Below are 18,926 nucleotides of genomic sequence, written 5' to 3' on the forward strand. Positions count from 1 at the left end.
TGATGCTTCCTGTCTCACTAGCGGATAGCCCCTCCCCCGCTACCCTATTCAGCCCAACAAACCCACCCATCCCATATCATACAACCACGAGAATTCCCCGAGCCCTCACTACGACCACATATCCGTTGCATCCAAACAAGCCCGGCTATGTCTGCGAAGGTTCCCCGGAACTTCCGTTTGCTCGAAGAGTTGGAGAAGGGCGAGAAGGGTCTCGGAGCTGGTAGGTTTCGCTCTCGCTACCGGCAACCGCGGAACAGCAAGCTTACGATTTCGGGCTTCGTGCGACTACAGATGGCTGCTCTTACGGTCTTACCGACGGCGAGGATGTGATGATGTCGAACTGGAGCGCTGCGATCTTGGGTCCTCCTCACGTGCGTGAAACCCACCACACCTGCGCACTCGTCCTTGGTTGAGTGGTCGCTGACCGTTCATCCGCGTGCCCTTCCAGAGTGTCCATGAGAACCGCATCTACAACCTCCAGATCCACTGCAGCGCTAGCTATCCCGACGAGCCGCCGATCGTTAAGTTCACCTCCAAGATCAACCTTCCCAGCGTCAACCAGCAGAATGGACGAGTCGACCTCTCCAAGCTTGCCCGCGTCGCTCAGTGGAACAGAGACTACACCATGGAGAAGATCTTGGTCGCTCTTAGGGAGTATTGTCTCACCTATTTCCCTCTTTTTGGCGTGTAGTGGAATGCTGACACAGAAACACAGGCACATGGCGCATCCCACCTGCAGGAAGCTCCCCCAACCCCCGGAGGGAACTGAGTTTTAGAATGTCATGGTCGGAGCCGTGGATGGGTAAACGGTTACAATCACACTTGAACGAATCACACATGAGATGCTCTTGGATTAATCCATGACTTTTCGTGTTCTCAAAACTCACTTCTTCTTTTGTCAGCGATGTGATTTATTTGTTGCACTTCGGGATACAATAAAGCGGGTCATGGCGACGGATTTACAATGTGCTTCATATTCGCGGTCACGTATCATCACTCGATGACATGCGCAAATATCACATTGATTCTCAGGTAATTATGTATTGAACGATTCTGGGATAATATCAGCGGACTTCGAGTATACTACTTCTCGGCTGCCGTGACAATCTTCAGCCCACTGGGATCCCCGGAGTACGCCAGAGTGTACTTGGTAGGGTGCCACTTGACGTTGGTGACTGGATGCATCGTATTTATCGTGTGCACTTGTTCACCCGTATCCACATGGACCTAGGTATGCTATCAGCCAAAGATCCTTAACCATATCAGACGCCGACCGAAACTTACAATCTCGATGTCATGACTACCCGCCTCTTCACTCTGTTCTGTTCCAGCGCAGATGTAGGCGCCATCGAAGCTGAAACTAACACTCCTGACAGGCGCATCCATCCCTCGTAATGTCCGTACGCATATCCACTCGCTGGTATCCCATATACTCATCACTGCATCACTACCGCCAACAGCAAGGTGCGCTCCGCGCGGGTCCAGTTCAAGACATAGCGCAGCGGACGCATGCGCGTCTACAGAGTGGGCGGGCAACAGGGTTGGGTATTCGTACAGTAGTACTTGTCCCGTCGCCGTGGACATCAACAGTGTATCTCCCGAGTGCGAAAAGATCAGCGAGTGCACCTGCGTCGGCAACACATTGGTGGCGGAAAGCTGGTGCGTAGCTACGGTTATGAAGTGTAGCTTCATCTCCTACATAGCCAGCATCAGTATCCCCATTCCAAAGTGTTTCGCACAGGACACCCACCTTGGTAGCCACAGCCACCGTTTTCCCATCCGGATGCCACGCAAGCGCAATCCCCTCACCGCCAGTATTCACAACCGCCAACATCTGCTTGATCCTGTAATCCCAAAAGCGCACTGTTCCATCGACGCTACAGCTAGCCAACTTATCGCTGTGCGTAGGGTCCCAAGCAAGCGCCGATACCGCCGCTGTATGGCCCTTTAGCTCGGTCGACATCCGGATCTCGGGCTTGTCGGGATTCCATACGCGCACTAACTTGTCGGCGAGCGCGCAGGCGATGCGGTTTCCGGGTGGGTTCCAACCGATGTCGCGGATTGTGAGCGAGGAGGAAGTGCGGTTGTGGTCGGGGTAGGATCGCGACTTAAAGGAAGAGAAATAGTAGGACGCTATAGCGACAGAGGGATTCAAGTTAGTGAGCGTTGCATCGGCGGGTGTGGAGTGGTTGTGGAACTACGTACCGCGCTCTTTCTGAATGGGGCGGCGGAGGGGCGGCGCCATTGTCGCTCGCGAGTCGTAGGTAGATAACGTTTGAGGTAGAATGTGAAGGTGGGGCGTGATTGAGTGCGTTGTAGCTACGAATGATAGAGCGTGGTGAGTGCTTGATAGTCGAATAGAGTAACGAGAGGTCGAGCTCTGGCTTCGACCAAAGAATCCAAGACGCCTCAGTTCATAACGCGGGAAGGGTTAGGTATCAACGCGCTCTCTTTGCATGAGCATTTCTGTGTAACTTCAGTTTCTACGTCTTCACGTCACCCGTCTGCAACGATGCCGTCTCCGAAATGCTTTGTTTCGCTGTCCAAGCCACCAGCGAAGAAGCGGCCATTTGTCAATATCTTTAATCACCAGGTTCCTCCTACTTGTCCAGGTGCCCTGTTGGTCAATGGCTAATTGATTTCTCTAGGTCGACCTCATCCTCCCCACCGACATTTACGACATCATCTCCAAATCGCTGCACTCATGTCCGTCCCTTACGGCTCCGCCGACGTACCACCGGCTCGTAATGCCTCTCGGCGCGATCCTGGAACCTGATTTCTTCAACACTTATATCAAGTCTGGCAACATCCTCCTCCTCTCTCACGGGCGTCTCGACGTCGACAACATCTTCACCCTCTCCGATGGCGTGCTACGCATGTCACTCGACACCGAGGCCTACGAGCGCGCCGGCCTGCAAGGACAGCCCTCAAAGTTCGGGAATGGGCCTGGCGTTATGAAGCGGCGGCGTTTTGGTACGCACGCCCACCACGCACCTCCGCGTATCCACCAGTACTGACGAAACGATCCACTACAGTGGTGGAGCTGAACCTCCGCTCGCCCAGCTACCTTACCAACTCCAAACAATTCAACCGTCTCAAGCGAGCCTGCGACGCCGTCTTCTCTTCGCCGCAGCCCTTCCTCTTCGCCGACCTCTTCTCCCCCGCTCCGGCCTCAATCCCGAGTGTGGTGCAGCAATTTCCCGCTCGCACCGCAACGCCCGAAGTCTCCGCCCTCGCAGACATCAGCATCCCCACCTTCGTCGCGCCGCCTGGCAGCACCCCCCACGGCGGCGGGAAGTCGGCAGAGGCAAACTACCACCGCGAGGTATGGCGCGACTGGGCGATGGAGGTGTACGAGTACCTCTCGCTTGTTCTCCTGGGCGCGGACCGGCTGCGTGCGGACGACAGCGTGGATCCGTATCTATCCACGTATGCGGTTGAGAATGCGGCTGTGGGGAGTGTGACGAGGGTTAGGCTCAGAGGATTGGTCTCGGCGAAGTGGGTGGAGGAGCTTTGGGCGACTGTTGAAGGGCTGTTCGAGGGGAGGGAGGAGTGGGTGGGCATGGTGGTGCATGGGTTCGATGATGTCCCGTTTGGGCCCATTGGGAAGCAGAGGGGCGGGCTGGAGGCGTGTGGAAGTGCGTATACCGTTCTCAAGCTGCCTGGTGATGGCGGAGTGATGGTGTGGGATATTGCCGGGGGACAGAGTGAGTGATGAAGAGAGTTACATAGAGAATACTTTGGGTTCATTGCTGCAAGCAACATCACTGACGGTTAGTGATTAGATTTCACGAACCATTATGGGACATGCGTTTCCTTAAATTATAGAATACACCCTCAGTTCTTCAATCTCAGATTCCAGATCCCAGATCCTAAAATCTAAATACTACTCTAGTAAGCAACTAGGTATCCAAATATCAATCGCTGAACATCAATAATCGCCGTGCATCGCCTCGCAAAGACAGAGCCATCCTCGTTTAAAACTAGACGTACTACACATCCACCCATCCATACAGCCGCGTGTGTAAGATGTATGCAAGTACTTGGGTGAGGTATCTATACTAATCATAGTTCCGGGAGCGCCATTTCAAGAGAATTCCTTTGCGAAGACGTCGAAATTGCGGGTATCTTCGCCATTCGGCAGGATGGCAAAAACGATGTGCTCAAAGTAACCTTTGAATTCCTCATCGTGCAGCAACTGCCTGAATATCGGGGCAACTTCTTCAGGAGGGTTCCGGAATACGCCGCAGCCCAGCGCTCCGAGAACCAGTCTCGTCTTCTTGCGTCGGACGGCAACACGCAAGAGCAGCTTGATCTTCTCCGTCATGATTTCGCGACACTCGTTGTTGGGATATACCACCGACTTCCTGTCGAAAGTCTTGTACTTGCTCAGATTCAGCGCGGCGACCGAGAGGACGGAGATGATTTCCGTTCCGCGCACGCTCGTGTTGTAGACGTTGTATTCGGATGCCTGGTCATCGCGGTAGATCGCCACCGCCGGAGAGTATACCACGGAGTACTCGTTCTCCAGCGGAGTGCCGTCGTCCAGCTTCGGGCGGCCGGGATAATTACGCGGCCAGGCATCGGGCAGTGGGTAGTATTGGATCTTGAGCGTGTTGATCAAAGTTGTGCGGTAGCAAAGCTGCTCTTCCTGCGCCGTGGTGCCCTCGAGGAATCCTCCGCCCTGGCGCGTAGCATTCGCCATGTTGAGAACGCCAACGGTGTCGGAATTTGGCACGTTGGTCAGTTCAATCGCTACGGCGAGGGTGTCTGCCCTCCGCACTTCGATTTTCGTCTTATAATTCTTGCATTTGGTCTTGGATCGATCGACAGCGTATGTGGGGTATTGATCGCGCTCGATGTACAGCGTGGAGTCGATTGATGCAGCGGTTGTCCCGATGACCTTCAAGTTCATGTGACTGTGAGAGAGCCTGAGTTAGCATAACTGGACAAGAACGGAGGAGAAGGGGGGGACAAACATGTTTTTATAGGCTATTTCTTGTAGGGTGACATAGTGGATTGGATTCTTGCTAGCCATGTTTACGCGGTGGATGGAGCGATATCCAGCGGGAACGGGAAAGAAGAACTGGCGTGGCGGCGGCGGCGGCGGGGAATCCAGTGGTCGTGAAGACACCTGGGAGCTCTCTTCGAAGCTGAAACTGCCGGACTCGAAGCTGTCGTCGGTGCTCTCGAAGCTGGGCAAACTCTCGAAGCTGGTGGGGATCTCCTGGGAGCTCTCTCCGTCTTGTGTGTCCGTCTCTTCGCTCCTTCCTTTGCCTCTACCTTTTCCCCCGCTTTCACTTCCTCTTCCTCTTCCTCTTGCTCTACCCGACGACGTCGCCCTCCCTCGCGGTGGTGGTCTCGAGCTTGATGGCGCAAAATACGGTGAAGAAGTACTGCTTCCGCGTCCCAAACTCCACAGTGAAGACAAAGTAGATTGCCGTAGTTTCTTGCCCGAACCTCCGTTTGGACTTGTCGTCTCGGGAGAAACTCTCTTATTGTTTGTTGCTGCCATGCTTTGGGTCAACGGAGAACAAAGGGAAGTGGTTGGCTCTTTGTTCTGTCGGAAGCTGCTAGCTGTCTACGACACGACGTTGCCCCCTGCGCGGTCGCGGTTTAGGCGGTAAGGCGTGACCCATGCACACGCGCGATGTGTCACACATAACTACGAGTGATGGATTAATAGGTTTGCTAGATCCGTAACCATGGCCAATTTTATGACAACTTTTCTGCATATCTCCACATACTTCTACACTATTAAATTACTCTCGCTCTCCCCCTTTCAAACGCCTTGCTGTGCCTTAACCAAATTCAAAAGTTCTCACAACGATCAACCGTGCGCATCCGGTGCATCCAAGGCCATTTCTCCAATAATAGCCTTGATCAGTCTCTCCAGCACCTCGATCTGTGCGACTATATCTGTCAAAGCGGCGGAATATGCGTAGTCTATGCTTCCGTATGAGTTGTTGTACGTAGCATGAGCAGAAGTGGGGGGGAGGGGGGTAAGGGAAGGATCTCACGATAAACATCGGCCCACCGTCTAGTCTTATCCGACCTTGGCCTGACCAGCCTTTCCTCTTCATACTCCGCCTCGATCTCTGACATGCGATCCAGCAGCGTCTTCCTCGCCGCAGCAGCAGACGGTAAATATCTCGGCACCGGCCGCTTCGACCGCAGCGCGCCGGCTAGGACATAGAGATTCATCAGGATGCTGGCGACGGCGTCGCGGCGTGGAGAGAGCATTTTCCGTGTGGCGTCCTCGCTGTCTTGGAAGAGGAAGGGGTGGAAGTAGAGACTTGCTTGGCGCACTTCGATGATGTGCTCCAGGAAGCGTTCACACGCATCGATGGCTGCGTTATAAGGCGCTGGATGGAACGGGCCTCGAGGACGCTGGAAAATGGGTGTTAACACGGGGTCGCCTAGGGAGTGCTGGTAAAGCTTACGATTTCGTGGCGGGTCATGTCCGATAACTCCCTCATCCGGAAGCAGTACTCGCGTAGCTTGGCTTCTTGGATCTCCGACATCTCGATATCTTCACGGGTTGGGTGGTAATCGGCGTCGTGGTAGATATATCTGCACAATCACATCAATGAGCGCAAGCCACCGTTAGGTAGAACGTGAAGGAGACGAGCCTGGCGACAACACCGCGGTACGCGATCCCAAGATTCAAGAGCATATCGCTCAATGACTTCCTGAGCTCATGTCTGGCGACGAACGGCCACACCACCCAGTTGACCGCCACAGCCGCCACCACTCCGATGACCAGTCCGATTCCCAGCAGCGACGCCACCTCTGCTGCCGACTGGCCTGCTTCAGGCTGGTTATGCGCCGTCAATGAAACAATCGTGAAGCTCAAACAAGTCATCAAGCCGGAACGCGGATGGGATGAAAGCATAAACCGGAAGACTGTTCTGCCTGTGAACAAAGTGTATAGTAGTGACGGCTGTTAGTGGGTGAAACATACCTGCCGGAATCATGAAAACGAATGCAAAAGCCGCGAGGACGTACGGACGGCCTCCAGGCCCTGCCGCCGATCCAGCACCATACGCGAAGCCCCCCCATGCAGCGCCCACGACGGTGGCAATAGTCCTTGTTAGCAAATCCTGAGCATTCCCTCCCACTCGTGGGTGCATCATGAGCCACGCCGCAATCACAGCCCACCAGGAGTCATGTGCCCTCCACCAGTCCGAGCTCTGTCTCAGCCACGCCGGAGCACTAAGCGTTGCCGTAACCAACACCACCTTGACCGCAAATTTCGTTTCAAACTGTTGCAGTCTGTGTAGAATCTTCCACGTGCGATACCGCAGGGTGTCACCATCGGCCGTGCCATCGATGCCGGCTTGCTTTCTCCACATGCCCTCGTCTGCTGGTCCCCCATCGGGATCCGGGTGGTACGCCCGCGCATGGATCTTCCCCATGATGCTGTTTATCTCGCCTTTAATTCGGAAATAGTATCCTGCGCTCACACCGCCTCGGTCGTGGCGGACCTGTGGGTTCGTACGGTATATGGCTTTCCAGAATGGATACGACGGGAGGAATATCCGCTTTCGCCTCGCTTTTGGGTCCCGGCTCATCTGCAACACCCTGTCGGCCAGTGAATCAATCGCTCCGGCTGCTTGGCGAAGTGGGTTTATGAATAAGAACAGCTCGACCAGGTCTGCATGTGTGGAGTATGATGAAGGCAGACTGGGATGTTCGATGAGTATGGCATCGGCACGATCGAATGCGTCGATTGCAGACTTGAGCTCCTCGCGTGATAGCTCGACGTCAAACAATTCCTCGTGGTCGAACAGATCCGCAAGACCGGCAATCCTCATTAGCGCATTATCGCAGCAGCGAAGCATCGCCGCCATGGTCGTGACCAAGTTCCTTGCTGGTTCGGCCATCGTCTGGCGAACAACCTCCAGCGGAGTCTCGTAGGTGGACTCGCCGTCGATACTGGCTACATCCACCGAATCGCCCGAGTGAATGTTGATGATGACGTCGTGCGGGTTATCAACACCCGATGGCGTTGAGGGCGGCTGGCAGGACTCATGGTCGAAGAGACTCGTCTCTGGCTTTATTGCCATTATCTGTCTGATGACACTCTGCAGGAGATTTCGAAGCTGTTCGACGTCGGCAGGCTCAAGTGCCGTGATGGTAGCCTCGTTCCTCATGTCTCGCACGGCATCGGAAAGGTTCACGAGCTGTTTACTCATGTTGCTGTGGATCTCCAGCGAGTAGGTACGCGGCAATACTAGCGCCCTCAGTGCCGATTCCATGGAGTCGTGCAGAGCAGTCCTATATTCACGGTCCGAATTAGTGATATGCTCACCCACACCGATACCCGCACCAATGGACCCTCCTCCTTCCTAGCACGTGTCTCAAAGTGATGCTCAAGGGGAAGAGAAAAAAAAGATATAGATTAGGTGAATCGTACGCTATGACTCTACTGCCAGCTTCTGGATACAAACAAAGATTCACAACCAAACTAATTCCCAGGCCGACCAACCAAGGTACGGCAAACTCTCGAACGATAGGACGTGTCAAGCTGCCTTCACGGGGGATGTCGTCGGTTTCGACGAGACAAAGGAACATCAAGGCGATACCAGCGGCGATGATGCCTTGGTAGAATCTCAGGAGGGAGCAGCGGACCCAGCTCAACAAAGCTATGATCGGGATCAGAAAAGCTGCCAGAACGCCACCGTAAGCACTGCGTGATGCGGCCGTGGCGCTCGCCGCCTCGAGTGCTAGACAGCCGAAGCCGAGTCCAAAGGCCCCGCCGAGCATGCAGCCGACCGTCCCGTCGATCTGGGCTCCCACCGTCCTGCCTGCATGGTTGAAGAGCGCCGCAATAGGCACCCAGTACGAGTGTTTCCCGAGCACGCTCTGGATCTGAGGTATGAGACAGAAGACATACGCAATGAAGTACCCCAAGCAGGCCTTCATGAGCCGAATCCCGGACCGCGATCGAAACGCCGTGGTGAAAAAGTATCCGCAGTCCTCAATCTGGGTATGGACAGTGCTCCGAAAGTGTTTTCCAGGATCCACACCAAAGAACCCGCCATCCTCATCGTCCGACGAGCCGCCATCCTCCCCACCCTGCTGTGCGGTCGACCGATAGAACGTCGCGTCAAAGAACCCATCGCGCAATTCCTCGACGCCAAACGTATCGTACTGATCCATCTCCAGGCTCTCCAGCAGATGCTGCAGATGGAACGTCGAGATGCTCGCGCGCGGCGAGTGAGGATCGATCGGGGTCCTCGCGCCGGAGGAGGTGTACTGTGCGCGCGAATACGCCGAGTACGCCGATCTCGCCGAGTACGCGGACGGGGAGCGCACCATGGGCGAGGGCCTAGGCCGGCCCGGCCCACCAGTGCTCCATTGCCGCTCTCGCAGCGCCGCGCCGGATGCCTCCACCAGCTGCACGTGCCGCGACTTGGTCTTCTGCAATGGCGAGGTCAGGGACGAGGGGGTCGCCGAGCCGGGGATGTACGAGCCACTGGCGCCGCCGCCGGATCCGCTGCCCGATGCTTCGCCGATTGAAGACATCGCATGTGTACTGAGTACTTGCCTAGGTATCTATGCGCAGCCTTGAGGAAATCCAGTAGGGTGGAATGGATGGGGAATGTGTGAGGTCACTGGTGCTGCAGGAAGCTGGTTATCCCAGTCCGGTTTGGCTTGGTTACTGGCCAGTGGCGGCGTTGGTCACGCTAGAGTAAGTCGGCAGGCAGTGGAATCTGGATGGAAGTCGTGAATTTTCATGTGCAATTCCAAGTTCCAAATTCACACTCGGAAAAGCTGCAATATACGCGAAAGCAACACGGCCATTTCGCAGCTGCCAACGCGAGGGGAATGGAACACGAGTGAAGCGCCTTCTCCTCCCTGCTAGCGTTCCTGGAGTACTCTGGACTCTGGAGGACTCGTACGATGCAAGGTACAGACTTTACTTTACTCGTGTCTTCGACTCTCCGCTGCTATTCGACAAACACCGAAAATGCCTCAGGGACGTCAAGCGCCTCCAAACCAGCACCGTCCCCGGCCGCAGTTCCACAGGGCGCCGAGGTCAGGATACCCCGTCTCGAGAACATCCACATCCTCGACGGAGAGTGTCTGAGCACCCAACAGTCGACGAGCATCAAACGGGGCGGAATGCAACACTGCCGCGCGGGGCTGAGGAGGCATGGAATGCGGCCCATAACAGCATGATAGATCAGCCAGGCAGCGGTGCCTCGTCGCTTGCAACCGCTGGAATGTAAGATTGCCAATTCCAAGAAGATATCGAGCGAATGGTGCTTCCGCTGCCACCTGTGACCTTTGTAGGTACTCTACATACTATACACGCTTACCCGCGGAAGAGCACATCCTCGCGCGCCTGGGAAGCCGGAAGGTTGCATGGACAAGGGTTAGGGGTTTGCTAACATCAGACCTACATAGCCCGTCGACAAACACAGCGTACAGCACAAGATGCTCGATACCGGATATCCCGAGCAAGGGACCTGCGGATTGCGGCTACATGCTCAACGGAAGCGTGAGCACTGAGGGCTGGTATGCGCTTGGGCGTTTCAGATAGACATAGGGAGAGTCAACTCTGGGAGGCTGTGAGTTGAAGGAATGTAACATGCAGTGTAACTGGGCTTATCGTCACAGCCTGATCACTTTCCCTACTTCCTCCCAGAAGTCGATTATCAGGCAGTATAAAGCCTGCTTCCTTTCCCACAATCGGAGAGCTTCCAGACAAACTAGCTCGCGCCCTTCCCCACAATCGGAGAGCTTCCGGACAAAGGAACTCACCCTTTCCAACTACGTACATTAGGTACTTCAACAACCACCATCGCAGGAAATTCACAAAACCCACGCGATTCCGCGTCGGATTCGCCATGGCCAGTCTGGGGAACCTTTCACCGGAGCTCCACCGCCAAATCCTCCTTTACGGCACGCAACCGTTTCGCTGGGCGCTATCCATGACCGACCGATATTTCCACGCGCTGATCGGGCCGGTGATTCTCAGCAAAGCCGAGACCTGGGACCTTCGGATGCAGCAAGAAAAATCCGACCCTGGCCGGTACCGCCGTGCATGTTCCAAATGCTTCCGGTTCCTTCAGTTCTACCACTTCTCGCGCAACCAGGCGAGCGCGCGGACGAAGCCCGAAAAACGCCTGTGCCTCGACTGCTTCGCGAAAATTGACAATCCGAAATCAGGAATCAAATGGTTCTGTGGCGATATAGAGCAGTGCCCCGTTTGTCGCCGCTTGATCTGCGATGCCGATGTGCCATTGTCCGGGGTTTCGGAGGGGTATCGTTGTCGCCCCTGCCTGAGGTTTCGCGCTAGATTGCCCCCCACCAACACCACCACCGACGATGGAACGGTGCAATACGTCAAATTCTTCCGTGACTGGCTGGATCGTCTGGATGTTAAGTTGCCGCCGAGACATCTGTTGTTCCTCCGGCCGGATTCTCTGAGACTGGACGAACAGGTCTCGACAATGCTCGCGAGGTTGGAGGATTTGGGCCCTTCCCATTTCGAACGACTCTCTTCCCGTTGATTCAAGGAGGTGGAGCGGGGTTGTTTGGAGCTGGAAAGTAGTGGTATGGGGGGGGGGGAGTTTATTGGATGGATTGTATGGTACTGGGCCGCCGGTGACCGGACTCAAGAGTCAGGATTCTGAAGGTTTGAAGACGAGCTTGTATCTGTCTTGTCCGCTTTTTGTCGTACACTTCCAGGTTTTGTGACGGGAACTATGGGTGTCTGTTTTGTCGGACTCGATGGGGGGTTTGTCGGATCGTGTGCTTGTTTGTTGTCGGCTTTTCTGGCAGTCGAGAAGGTTTTGTCAGGAAAATAGTGATATAAATACAAGGCCGATGATTCTGTGGCTATTTCTCTCGATTCACTGTATGTACCTACCAGGTAGGGATTGATGAAAAGTTCGGAGCTCAAGATGGCACAAGTAGAAGGCGAAACAAGAGGTTGGTATGATATGTGAACACCCAAATCCATCTTCGCACGGAAAGCCTCAAGCTTTGGACAAGCTTTAAATGCCCGCGGCTCCTGGCTAAGCCCTACGCCGGCCCCAACTTGGAGAAGCAGGGAGTATCGTATGTATCAGGTATGAGACTGTGCACAGCTGCACCTTCAAAGTTCAGCGAAGCCGTATGAAGGATCTCATACCATAGCCCCGCTACATACAAAACTATCATACCAATAGAGTGGAGTGGAGCTGGAAGTCGTTCTCGCATCACTGCATCGATCGATCACTCGGCAAAGCCCCCTGCCCAGCTGATGCGGATCGATTGTTGGCCTGGGATATTCCGGTGCCGATCCGATGGCCAGGTGAAGCCTGAAGGAGCAGCGGCGGCCGTCGTGGTGGAGTTACCTATTTGCTGATCAAATAATCCAGCGGACGTATTTGTGGCTGGTGGACATGGCAGTGCCCGCCGCAGGATCATTACTCAAGAGTAGATGAGCCAGTACGACCTGTACTAGGTATCATAGTAGCATATAAATTCCACAGCATATCGCCAAGCACCATGACGACGTCGGAGTGCAGACGGACGCGACGTCGTCCAAATATTGTTTGTTTGTTTTGATCGATCTGCATCCGTCAATTAAGGCCACTTAAAGGCGATGGGGATGGGGATGGGGTGGGGAGCAGCCTGGGAGGCTCGGATTCACTCCGGTAGAGTTCGGCATGCAGATAAGGGCTTGGATATTCGAACGACGACGAGATGTGCGGGCCCTGCGAGGGGGAGAGGGAGAGACAGATTGGATCGGCTGCGGTTGGACCAATCGCATGCGGAGGAACCGTGTTCCTCCGCCGCTGTTCCATGCAGCAGCAGCATCTACACTCTCTCCCATCTGGTTTTTTGCCGTTTTGGGGGGCTTGTTTATACGCAGTTAATACTCCACATAAAGCTGCCGTCTTCACCGGATGGCAGCCTGATGGAAACAACGGAGCTGCTCGAACACGGGACGTGCACACAGGAACGTGGACGTCCTTTGTTTGTAGGTACTATGGAATAGAGAGCAAGTCATATGACAAACACGAAAACACGAAAACACGAAAACACGAAAACACCAATCACACGCGCTCCAATACGGCGTGCAGACAGGAAGCAAGCACGTAACTCATACTTGCTCCAATATATGAATATAGGGTACGGGCAGGAAGCAAGCACTTGCCTGCTCTACATACGCAGAAACATACTCCTTAAGTACCCAGGTACACTGCTTGCCCATCGCGAGTAAAGACTCGTCACTCCGTTCCTACTGCCGTAGCAGTGCCATCGTCCGTGCGGTCCTTTCTGTTTGCCTGGTAGGTAGGCGGCCATAACGACGGCACTAGGCAGTCCAGAAAAGTGTAGTCAGCCGCTTTGCTTTGCCCCGCCGCCGCCGCGCCGCTTCCCAGGCAAGACCCACGCTACTTTTGCCGCTTGTCCACCATCAAAACCCCGTCGACATCGCGAAGACTTCTTTCCGTTCTGCTCTCTTGCCCTGCTCTGCCCTGCTCTGCCCTGCTCTGCACCGCTCGACCCAATCGCTGTGTTGCTGCCGTGCCATCGCTTGCTTCGTGCAGTTCTTCCCTTCTCTTCCCACGATCCAGCAGCACCGCCGTCACCCCCCACATCCGTTCGTTCTTCGTTCGTTCTCCGTCGTTTCGTCCGTTCTTCTTGAACGTACCCCAACTCCCGCCAGCAATTGTCGTCCACGACGCGTTGCTGCTACTGCTGCTGCTCCGGCCGGGTTGACGGGTGGAAGGAACAAGTTGAAAGCACCGCCATCCTTATCCTACTGTAGGTCCATTACTTTGCTTGTGCTTCCCCTCCGCTCCGTCTGCTTGCCCGTTTCGTTTTGACTTGGCTCCGGCCTAACTCAAACTGGAGGAGTCTATCAAGAGGCTCCCTCCTCCTCCCTTTGCGCTCAAAAGCACTCCCCCTCTCTCCCAAACCTCACTCCTTCCCTTCACGGTACCTAGTAAGACGTGAGTCCTGGTACCACCCCAGAACTACCACACACACCAAACTCATCACTCACCCATCAAAACACACTCGCAACAACTAATAACAACAACCACCTCCAAGGTTGCTGGCTACTAGTGGTTGCTGCTAAACCCACCACCCGCGCTCCTCTCCATCCCACTCCCCACCTTCAACCACAACTCCTCCTCCTCCTAACCCTACCTTTTCTCCTTTCTCCACCTTCGCCCTACTCCTCTACCCCTTCCACCACACGGAAACAACTTCGTGTCGTTTCTCCTGTCAACACCACTCCTTTTTGTCGCGTCTCGTCGCACTTGTTGACAATCTCCCTTCCTCGCAGCCAACAACAACAAAATCAATAACAGCTACAATCGCGCCGACTCGCCGAGAACACGTCTGACTCGAACAGTGTCGAGAATCTTTGGAGCGCTCTCGATCGATCGCCTTGTTGAGTCCGACCGCGGGTAATCCTTGGGATTCCACTTTTCAGGTACGTGATGTCAACAAACGAACAAACACGGCAATTTATGTATGGACTTCGCATTGCTGACTTCCACTAGTCTCGAAGATCGGATCTTGGAACTCTTGACGGAGTGTGATTATATTTTTTTTTGTCGAGTTGGGGTTTTGTTCGCGCCCGGTACGCTTCCGTCGTAACACGTCGAGTCCTCCCAGTCTCGTCAACACCACCCTCAACCCAAACCAACCACACTCCACTCACACCAACTACAACCACCAAAAATGCAAGCTGTAGGTCTTCACTCAATCCCACTCCTTACAACATAAACGCGATCAACAATTATGAGATCAAATCCTCTTCGGCTTGATAATCTTGCTGCACACATGACTGACGTGTCTTATAGCGCCGTGTTCCACGCACGCGAAGTGCAAACAACGAGAACGGCGATGAGAATACCGTAGCAACAAACACACGCCTCACGCGAGCGAAGGCTGCGTCGCTCTCGACTAACGGTCAGAAAGCCTCCGTCGTCATCACCAAGAAAACCACCGCCGCTCTCGCCACGAAGACTGCTCTTGCTACGAAGACTACCAACGCGACTGCCGCTGTTGCTCCAGCAAACCGTAAACGTGCCGCACTTGGCGACGTCAGCAACGTCCACAAGATCGAATCCAACGGTGTTGGAGAGAAGAAGGCTGTCAAGAAGGTCACGAAGGCCACCAGCACTACGACCACCAAGTCCGCAACCAATGGTGTCACCAAGACGACGCGTACTACTCGTGCCGCTCCCATCAAGGCTGCGGTAGTTGAAGATGCCAAGAAGAAGGATCCAGCCGTTCGGTCGAAGAAGAGACCCGCTCCCTCGAAGGTTAAGGAAGAAGAGGAAGCTGGGGAGGACACCGAGAACCGTGATTCGGGATTGGCAGTTAAGGCCAAGGCCGGTGCCAGCGTTAAGGTTGCCGAGGAGGTGACTCGTCAGCCGGCTGCTAAGCGACCACGCATCGCTAAGACTGCCGCTGAAGTTGAAGGATGGGAGGACCTCGACGCCGAGGATGCCGAGGATCCTTTGATGGTTTCCGAGTACGTCAATGAGATCTTCGAGTATCTCAAGAAGCTCGAACCCGAAACTCAGCCCAATCCAACCTACATGGACGACCAGATCGACCTGAAGTGGCAGATGCGCGGTATCCTTGTCGATTGGCTCGTCGAGGTTCACACTCGCTTCCGTCTCCTCCCCGAGACCCTCTTCCTGTCCGTCAACATTGTCGACCGGTTTTTGACCAATAAGATCGTCATGTTGGACAAGCTCGAGTTGGTCGGTGTGACTGCGATGTTCATTGCTGCCAAGTACGAGGAGGTCTTCTCGCCTCACGTTCAGTACTTCCGCCACGTCGCCGACGATGGCTTCACCGAGGAAGAGATTCTTCGTGCCGAGCGGTTCATCCTTTCGACTCTAGACTACAATCTGTCGTACCCCAACCCGATGAACTTCTTGAGGAGAATTTCCAAGGCGGACCAGTACGACTTCCAGACGAGAACCTTCGCCAAGTACTTGATGGAGATCAGTCTTCTGGACCACAGATTTCTCGAGTACTTGCCAAGTCACGTCGGTGCTGCTGCTATGTACATGGCCAGGATGATGTTGGACCGCGGCCCCTGGGTATGTTGATATACTCCTTCACTTGTGTTTATTCTTCTTGATCCGGGCTAATCATGATGGTTTCTTAGGACGAGAACCTCATTCACTTTTCCGATTACACCGAGGAACAGGTTCTCCCGGTCTTCCGCCTGATGATCGACTACTTGATCAGGCCCGTCAAGCACCAGGCATTCTTCAAGAAGTACGCCAGCAAGAAGTTTATGAAAGGTTACTACTCCCCTCGCCCATCGCTGGTCCCGTTCAAACATACTGACGTTATATCCAGCATCCCTCCACGCTCGGGACTGGGCCAAGAAGAACGCCAAAGCTCACGGAGTCGACACCGAGCTCGCCACCAGGGATCTCTATCAGGACGACGACGCTGCGTACTAGACGCACATTTTGCACCCTGACGTTTTCCGGATATACCTTTCAAGCATCTACCTTTCTTTGAAGAGATCTACTTCTCGGTTGGTTTTGATCGACATTCATTTGTGTATATTCTGGGAAATTAGACTTGGAGCATTCTGAGTTGTGTTTCGCGTGTGTTCTCTTTGGCTTGGGTGGGTAATAATGACGATACGAGAAAAGGGGTGTTTTTTGCGAGATGTTTGGGCGCAACGACAAGACAACATGCCACCATCATCATCGAGGAAAACACTGCGTTACTGGCTGGGGAAAACTTCTGGGCGCGAGTTTGTCATTGAAGGGGCAAGAAAGGTTTCGCGATCACTTGCGTCTTCTTAGTTCTTTTTTAGTACGGTGTTTCTTTCTTTTAGTGTTTTCCTTCTACAATTCCCTTTGGTTCAATGGTTTCTTTCTTTTGCACGTGTATATCTGTTTCAGGGTTTCTCAAGGGCTTGATTTTTTTTTGGTTGACTACTGTATCCCGTCTTCTTCTCTGTTCGTTCTTTTATCTTTAGGATTCCCCTGTTTTTATCACCCCTTTTCCAAGGTGGGATCGGAGCGAGGAGTAACCGATGTCTGCTGGAGGTCTTTCAACGGGATTGGCGCTGTTCTGTTTGTGTTTCTTCTACCGGTTTGGGGGATAGGAGGGGAGGAGAGAAGAGGAAGCTTCTTATATGACGGAGCTGGAAAGGAATGTTGACGATATGGGGGGTGGAGAGCTGTGGTTGGCTTCCTTCATCCGTACATGGTCTTTTTGTCTTCCTTCCCAAACGTATATTATACTTCCTCACTTATACCTTCCTTACTCTTATCTGTTCTCTCTTCATCTTTTGTTGCCGCATCATGTCTTACGTGACTGTGCCTGTGTGCCTCACTGACTTTATCTACAACTTGTATTATTCCCGCGCGCTGGACGATGAGTGAGCGTTGTAGTTTCCACCTGTTTACCATTCCCCCTCCTCCCCCTCCCCCTCCTTCCCCACACACATACCTCCCCATGTTTCTACCTGTTGATTCATTATTCCTGTTTTCATCATCATCATCATATCACCTTTTATAGACGGCGTTGCTTGTCAAGTTGATTGACCGACTAACGGACCGGACGGATGTTTATTGTCTACAAATGTATTTCCTTTGTCTATTTCCTACCTATTTCTTCAAGCTCATAGGGGTGTGGGGTGGGGTGGGGTGGGGGACTGGATGGGGATTTGGGGGAGGGGTTGCATGACGATGGGGATGGGCGAGTGGTTTCTCATGTATTTCGGATTTCCTATGTGAATTACACAAGTAGCATCATACGTCTCTCTCGGACTTCTATGTAATCCATTACGCAATAATTATACCGGTATCCACCCGAGTCACAGACAGCATTACACTCCCCCCACCAGTAGCTACAGCAGCGCAAGCACCCTCGAGTCCTTATCGCGCATCTGTCCGACCTCCTTAATGATCTCCTCGCGCATGAGCTTGGCGAGTGCCTCGCCCTCGTCATCGTCCAGATCTGTCCTCCACCCAGAGCCAAACGGGCTCTTCCACCACTGCTTCTTCGCCCCCGGCGTGTCGCGCTCCAGCTTCTCGCGCTGCCGCTCGTCGGGCCGCGGGATGATGTGGTAGTGCACGTGCGGGACTACTTGCGCGGCGTTGACACCTGCACGCTCATTCAATTCAATCAGCACCGCTCGCTGTCTCCCTCCCTCCATCCCTCGCCCCATCCATCCCGCCGGTATACATAGTTAGAACATACCATTATTCTGCACGAGATTAAAATCCGCGTATCCAGAGACGTTACAAGCCGCTCTCGCCACGACAGGCAACCACGCACCTACGACCGCGTTCTCGGCGGGCGAGAGGTCCGAGAGCTTTTCGCGGTGGGCGCGCGGGCACACCAGCACGTGCGCGCGCGTCAGCGGCAAGATGTCCAGGAACGCGATTACGTCTGGCGTCGAGAGGACGATGTGTGACTGCTGCTGTTGCGCCGGTGGTGTGGGTGGAGGGGCGGGTGCTGGAGTGCTCGGCGGGAACGAGGGGTATGATGTAGAGATTTCGCAGAACGCGCAGACGCCGCTGCGGGCTTGCGAGGAGAGCGTGGCGAGCACGGTGGAGGGGAGGAGCGACATGAGGTGCTATGGCGTGAGGGGGCTATGGATGGTGAAGGAGGGGGATGGAGGAGAGCCGGGCTGGAAGAGAGCGTGGGTTGAGTGAGGCATTGTGGAGGTGGTTGCTCGGCCGGCCGCGAGCGAGGTTCGGTCGGTTCGGCCGTTCGTTGGGTCGTGTGTGCGTTGTCAGGGTCTACCGAGGTTTGTGTGGGGTGCGTGCCGTAACCAGGTGGCTCCGGCTAGTTACGTTACATACATAGAGTGGGATGGATTGGAAAAAGTATGACATCAATCTCTTTCCTGCGGCTCAACACCCCGCTAAACTCAGACACGCTGGCACTCCCCCCACCCCACTACTCATCCACCC

General features: G+C 54.4%; 9 protein-coding genes across 9 annotated transcripts; 5 read left to right on the plus strand and 4 right to left on the minus strand.

The window, feature by feature from the left end:
- The first annotated feature begins 3 nt into the window (after positions 1–3).
- Positions 4–1,033, plus strand: BZA05DRAFT_390087 (ubiquitin-conjugating enzyme/RWD-like protein). Its single transcript, XM_051482850.1, has 3 exons — positions 4–220; positions 292–371; positions 449–1,033. Exons 1-3 carry the CDS (start codon positions 148–150, stop codon positions 689–691), a joined length of 396 nt encoding a protein of 131 aa, XP_051342144.1. The 5' UTR covers positions 4–147; the 3' UTR covers positions 692–1,033.
- A 1-nt stretch (position 1,034) lies between these two features.
- BZA05DRAFT_369588 (WD domain-containing protein) lies at positions 1,035–2,409 on the minus strand. Its single transcript, XM_051481627.1, has 4 exons — positions 2,206–2,409; positions 1,751–2,133; positions 1,285–1,695; positions 1,035–1,227 (listed from the first exon to the last, which is right to left on the minus strand). Exons 1-4 carry the CDS (start codon positions 2,243–2,245, stop codon positions 1,084–1,086), a joined length of 978 nt encoding a protein of 325 aa, XP_051342145.1. The 5' UTR covers positions 2,246–2,409; the 3' UTR covers positions 1,035–1,083.
- A 24-nt stretch (positions 2,410–2,433) lies between these two features.
- On the plus strand, positions 2,434–3,757 carry BZA05DRAFT_369590 (ribonuclease P 40kDa subunit-domain-containing protein). The gene is made up of 3 exons (XM_051481628.1): positions 2,434–2,593; positions 2,649–2,973; positions 3,036–3,757. The coding sequence occupies exons 1-3, from the start codon at positions 2,513–2,515 to the stop codon at positions 3,713–3,715; spliced, it is 1,086 nt and encodes a 361-aa protein (XP_051342146.1). The 5' UTR covers positions 2,434–2,512; the 3' UTR covers positions 3,716–3,757.
- A 330-nt stretch (positions 3,758–4,087) lies between these two features.
- BZA05DRAFT_416551 (uncharacterized protein) lies at positions 4,088–5,038 on the minus strand (the record flags this gene model as incomplete). The annotated part of the gene is made up of 2 exons (XM_051485404.1): positions 4,088–4,919; positions 4,980–5,038. The coding sequence occupies 2 exons, from the start codon at positions 5,036–5,038 to the stop codon at positions 4,088–4,090; spliced, it is 891 nt and encodes a 296-aa protein (XP_051342147.1).
- Positions 5,039–6,308: 1,270 nt separating this feature from the next.
- On the minus strand, positions 6,309–9,720 carry BZA05DRAFT_221471 (uncharacterized protein). Its single transcript, XM_051479723.1, has 4 exons — positions 8,420–9,720; positions 6,965–8,280; positions 6,444–6,906; positions 6,309–6,390 (listed from the first exon to the last, which is right to left on the minus strand). Exons 1-3 carry the CDS (start codon positions 9,529–9,531, stop codon positions 6,587–6,589), a joined length of 2,748 nt encoding a protein of 915 aa, XP_051342148.1. The 5' UTR covers positions 9,532–9,720; the 3' UTR covers positions 6,309–6,390; positions 6,444–6,586.
- Positions 9,721–10,859: 1,139 nt separating this feature from the next.
- Positions 10,860–11,525, plus strand: BZA05DRAFT_442603 (uncharacterized protein; the record flags this gene model as incomplete). Its single annotated transcript, XM_051486762.1, has 1 exon — positions 10,860–11,525. The coding sequence occupies one exon, from the start codon at positions 10,860–10,862 to the stop codon at positions 11,523–11,525; it is 666 nt and encodes a 221-aa protein (XP_051342149.1).
- Positions 11,526–14,413: 2,888 nt separating this feature from the next.
- BZA05DRAFT_221496 (cyclin-like protein) lies at positions 14,414–16,555 on the plus strand. The gene is made up of 5 exons (XM_051479724.1): positions 14,414–14,446; positions 14,517–14,706; positions 14,820–16,076; positions 16,145–16,283; positions 16,342–16,555. Exons 2-5 carry the CDS (start codon positions 14,698–14,700, stop codon positions 16,446–16,448), a joined length of 1,512 nt encoding a protein of 503 aa, XP_051342150.1. The 5' UTR covers positions 14,414–14,446; positions 14,517–14,697; the 3' UTR covers positions 16,449–16,555.
- BZA05DRAFT_221497 (uncharacterized protein) lies at positions 16,556–17,202 on the plus strand. The gene has a single exon (XM_051479725.1). The coding sequence runs from the start codon at positions 16,663–16,665 to the stop codon at positions 17,161–17,163; it is 501 nt and encodes a 166-aa protein (XP_051342151.1). The 5' UTR covers positions 16,556–16,662; the 3' UTR covers positions 17,164–17,202.
- A 467-nt stretch (positions 17,203–17,669) lies between these two features.
- BZA05DRAFT_390102 (HIT domain protein) lies at positions 17,670–18,821 on the minus strand. Its single transcript, XM_051482851.1, has 2 exons — positions 18,208–18,821; positions 17,670–18,111 (listed from the first exon to the last, which is right to left on the minus strand). Exons 1-2 carry the CDS (start codon positions 18,578–18,580, stop codon positions 17,855–17,857), a joined length of 630 nt encoding a protein of 209 aa, XP_051342152.1. The 5' UTR covers positions 18,581–18,821; the 3' UTR covers positions 17,670–17,854.
- Positions 18,822–18,926: the final 105 nt, after the last annotated feature.

Source organism: Tricharina praecox, assembly GCF_024521635.1.
Source record: "Tricharina praecox strain CBS 144465 chromosome Unknown BZA05scaffold_5, whole genome shotgun sequence".
Taxonomy (NCBI): domain Eukaryota; kingdom Fungi; phylum Ascomycota; class Pezizomycetes; order Pezizales; family Pyronemataceae; genus Tricharina; species Tricharina praecox.